Source organism: Metarhizium robertsii (assembly GCF_000187425.2).
Source record: "Metarhizium robertsii ARSEF 23 chromosome Unknown MAA_Scf_17, whole genome shotgun sequence".
NCBI classification, from domain to species: domain Eukaryota; kingdom Fungi; phylum Ascomycota; class Sordariomycetes; order Hypocreales; family Clavicipitaceae; genus Metarhizium; species Metarhizium robertsii.
The window spans coordinates 38,596-41,571 of NW_011942157.1; the positions used below are offsets into that span (position 1 = coordinate 38,596).

General features: G+C 49.6%; 1 protein-coding gene across 1 annotated transcript; it reads right to left on the bottom strand.

Moving 5' to 3' along the window:
• Nucleotides 1-1,987: 1,987 nt before the first annotated feature.
• On the bottom strand, nucleotides 1,988-2,859 carry MAA_11750 (GDPGTP exchange factor Sec2p; the record flags this gene model as incomplete). Its single annotated transcript, XM_011412665.1, has 2 exons — nucleotides 1,988-2,382; nucleotides 2,715-2,859. 2 exons carry the CDS (start codon nucleotides 2,857-2,859, stop codon nucleotides 1,988-1,990), a joined length of 540 nt encoding a protein of 179 aa, XP_011410967.1.
• Nucleotides 2,860-2,976: the final 117 nt, after the last annotated feature.

The following is a 2,976-nucleotide window of genomic DNA, read 5'->3' on the forward strand; positions in this document are numbered from 1 at the left end:
GCGAGTGACCTTCGCAGCAGGAGTGTGATTCGGAACTTAAGGGCAATATCCACTTTTGGCGTGGTCGCCGAGATCTAATGAAAGACTCAGCCAGCGCTCGCTATTTATTATCGAGAATCGGCGAGGGCTTGAGCACTAACGGGCTGTTGGATGTCAGTTCTGTTTCGTCACAAACGGAGAACGTTGCCGGATCATCTCGGCCGATAGCGCACAAAAAGATTGAATACCTTGCCCGTTTTAAAGGAAAGTCATCTAGGCAAGTTAGAGATAAGGTTTCGCAACTGTTGATACTGAGATGTGGGCCGACATTGGATCCTGGAGAAATATAACAAGCAAGCATATTGTTCAAAGGTCTCCGATAAAGTTTGGGGCTTTGTAGGTGTTAAATTCTATCGACTTAGCAATGCCGATTTTCCCAACCTCTCAAGTAACTCGATGAGTCCTTATTATGGAGACCCAATTCCAAAAAAAAGAAAAAAAGAAAAAAAAAAAGGGGGTCTCATATCGAGTCGCCTACAGACAGCAGTCAATAACTAAATCCGCAAAAAATGGAGTTTTTTAGTCCTTTCCTGGTCGCCGGAGGGGCGCTTTGCGCTGTATGCTTTTGCTGAAACTTGTCCCGAAAAGATACCACTTTCCGTACACCGCGTGTCGTTTTGTCTTCTATTAAAGCGAACAAATGGAAGCTGCTGCCTTGGCCTGCCCGAATATCGTATAGTTACATAGGCACGGATAAGAAGATTACTAGACTAACCGCGTCTCAATTTCCTGCTAAATTAATGTTTGGTCTTGACGAACGGGCCAGCAGCGAGTCCAACCTCCGCGGAATGAAGCTGCGGCGCACGCGCCCGACACCATCCAGAGTCGAGCAAACGCAGGGTCCTAGGAAAGTGTCCAAGTCGATTTGCCGTCACTTTGTTTCAATGGAAGCACCGAAGGAGCTTCCGGATTGATCTTTGCCATCGCCGCTTAGGTGCGCGATGTGAACTGCAGGGTAAAACAGGCGGAAATTGTTTCCATGAGTGTTAAATCCCAGGGACGACAGACAGCCTTGGATAGGCCTAGATCATAACCCGTAGTCAGCTAAATTAGCTAAATGACTATCCAGACTGGCTTTTCATAGTTCAACGCAAGCTACCGGAAACGGCACTTCCAAGGGGCCAATTGTCATTTTTCACTGACAAGATATACACTCCATTTTACTGTGTCGGTGGAAAGAGGTCGCACATGAAAATTCAACTGTGTCAATCATACGCTACGGGACCGAGAATGCGTCATGGTACCAGTACCGCTTCACTGGCTTGGACGTCTTGACAACGAATTCAGCTGTACCGCCAAATTTCCAAGTTCGAAAACACCCCGGGAAACACTTTATCGTAGGAGTCTACTTTGAGCCGATTGAGTTGTTGGGTAGCACTGTTATCATTGATACACTGTTTTTTGGCGCCAGACGCTGCTGGATTGCACTAGGTACCTTGCTTGCAAGTTGGATGACGGCTGTCAGGATTTGCCAAAAATGTTCCCTCCCGCCTCACGAACAGAGCGACATGGCGGATGCCAGGCAAGAGCACCGCCTTATTTCGAGGAAAAGGCGGGATGCACAAATCATGCAGCCTCTCATACAAGCTACGTTCAAGTCCATAGCAGCCCAAATTCTCCGTTTGTCAATACCCGCAACCTTGGCTCCCGTACTCGATGAAGGGGAAACCCATGTTACAGGCAGTATTACCGTACTCCGCAACGCGAAATGATGCGAAGCTAGGATTCATATGCGGTAATGCTCATCTAGCAGCCCCTGCTTTCCACTCAGAGACCCTCAAATTATCGCTGTAGCTGAGAACAAAAGAATGACTCATCTAAGCCTTTTGCTTCTCCATAAACCCTGAACTTATAACTCGCTGTTAATGCCATAACTTTTAGCGGTTCCCTTTGAATTCCGTATAAAAGATGTAGCATTTCCCATCTCACGAACTGAACTGCTGTTTTCCTAGCCCTGCTGCGTGGCCTCTCCTTTCCGCCTCTGCGTAGAACCTCTGCAAGATATGCTTGTCTTTTCCATTTGGGCCCCCAAAATGTCTAAACGCTCCATTTCTTTGCTCTTCTCCGTATGCTCCTCAGTCAGCTTTCGGCGAATCGCCCGCAGCTCATGCATTTTGGCCTTGGCCTCCTGAGCCTTTTGGTTGCTCTGCTCACATAACTTCTCAGTCCGATCAATCCATTTGTTCAGTTGCCGCCTCAGCGTCACTGCTCGTTCCACCTCTCGGGCATTATTTCCTCGCTCAGACAGAGCATCGCGTTCCTTTGCGTTCCTGACCATCTCCTCCTTTTCCTTTGCAAGTCCGGTAGCAATTTCATCAAGAATCTTGATTGAGGACGCAACGTCTGTCGACACCACGTTAAACGAGTCTGCTGACGTCTGGAGCGTGCGCGCTCTCCGGTCCAGCGCACCGTATCTCTATTGAGAACGGGACAAGCTGCGCCTCGGCGTTACGATGGTCGACTCTTCCACGACCAAACCCGCACTTGCAACACTTGAGAACACGCCAACGCCGATGGGTATGCTTTTCCGGTCGGAAGACAAACATAATACTGTGGACGGCGTGGGTTTGTTTGAGACCAAGATGTACATGTCTGGCATTCATGGCGATCACGGGGGCGGCAAAACAACCTCGTTCAAGCGATGTTTATTCATCAAATGTATCAGGGCAGCGAACGTCGTCGACATTTTAGTGGCGGCAGTTGAGACTCGTCCTTCGCCGCTCTGCTATCTCCATCTTCTGCAAGGCGGCGGAGCAGTCTGCGACGTCGCAGCTGATGCCACTGCTTTCGGCTGTCAAGACTGGGAGTTTTGCTTGCCATGGTAACCGGTATCTGGTCCCGTGACCAAGAAGGAACCGAAGCTGCTCGAGCTGCCGTACAGTCAGTAGGGAGCTCACGGCGCCGACCTAGCGCCGGACCCCAGAGACGCCGCCTACA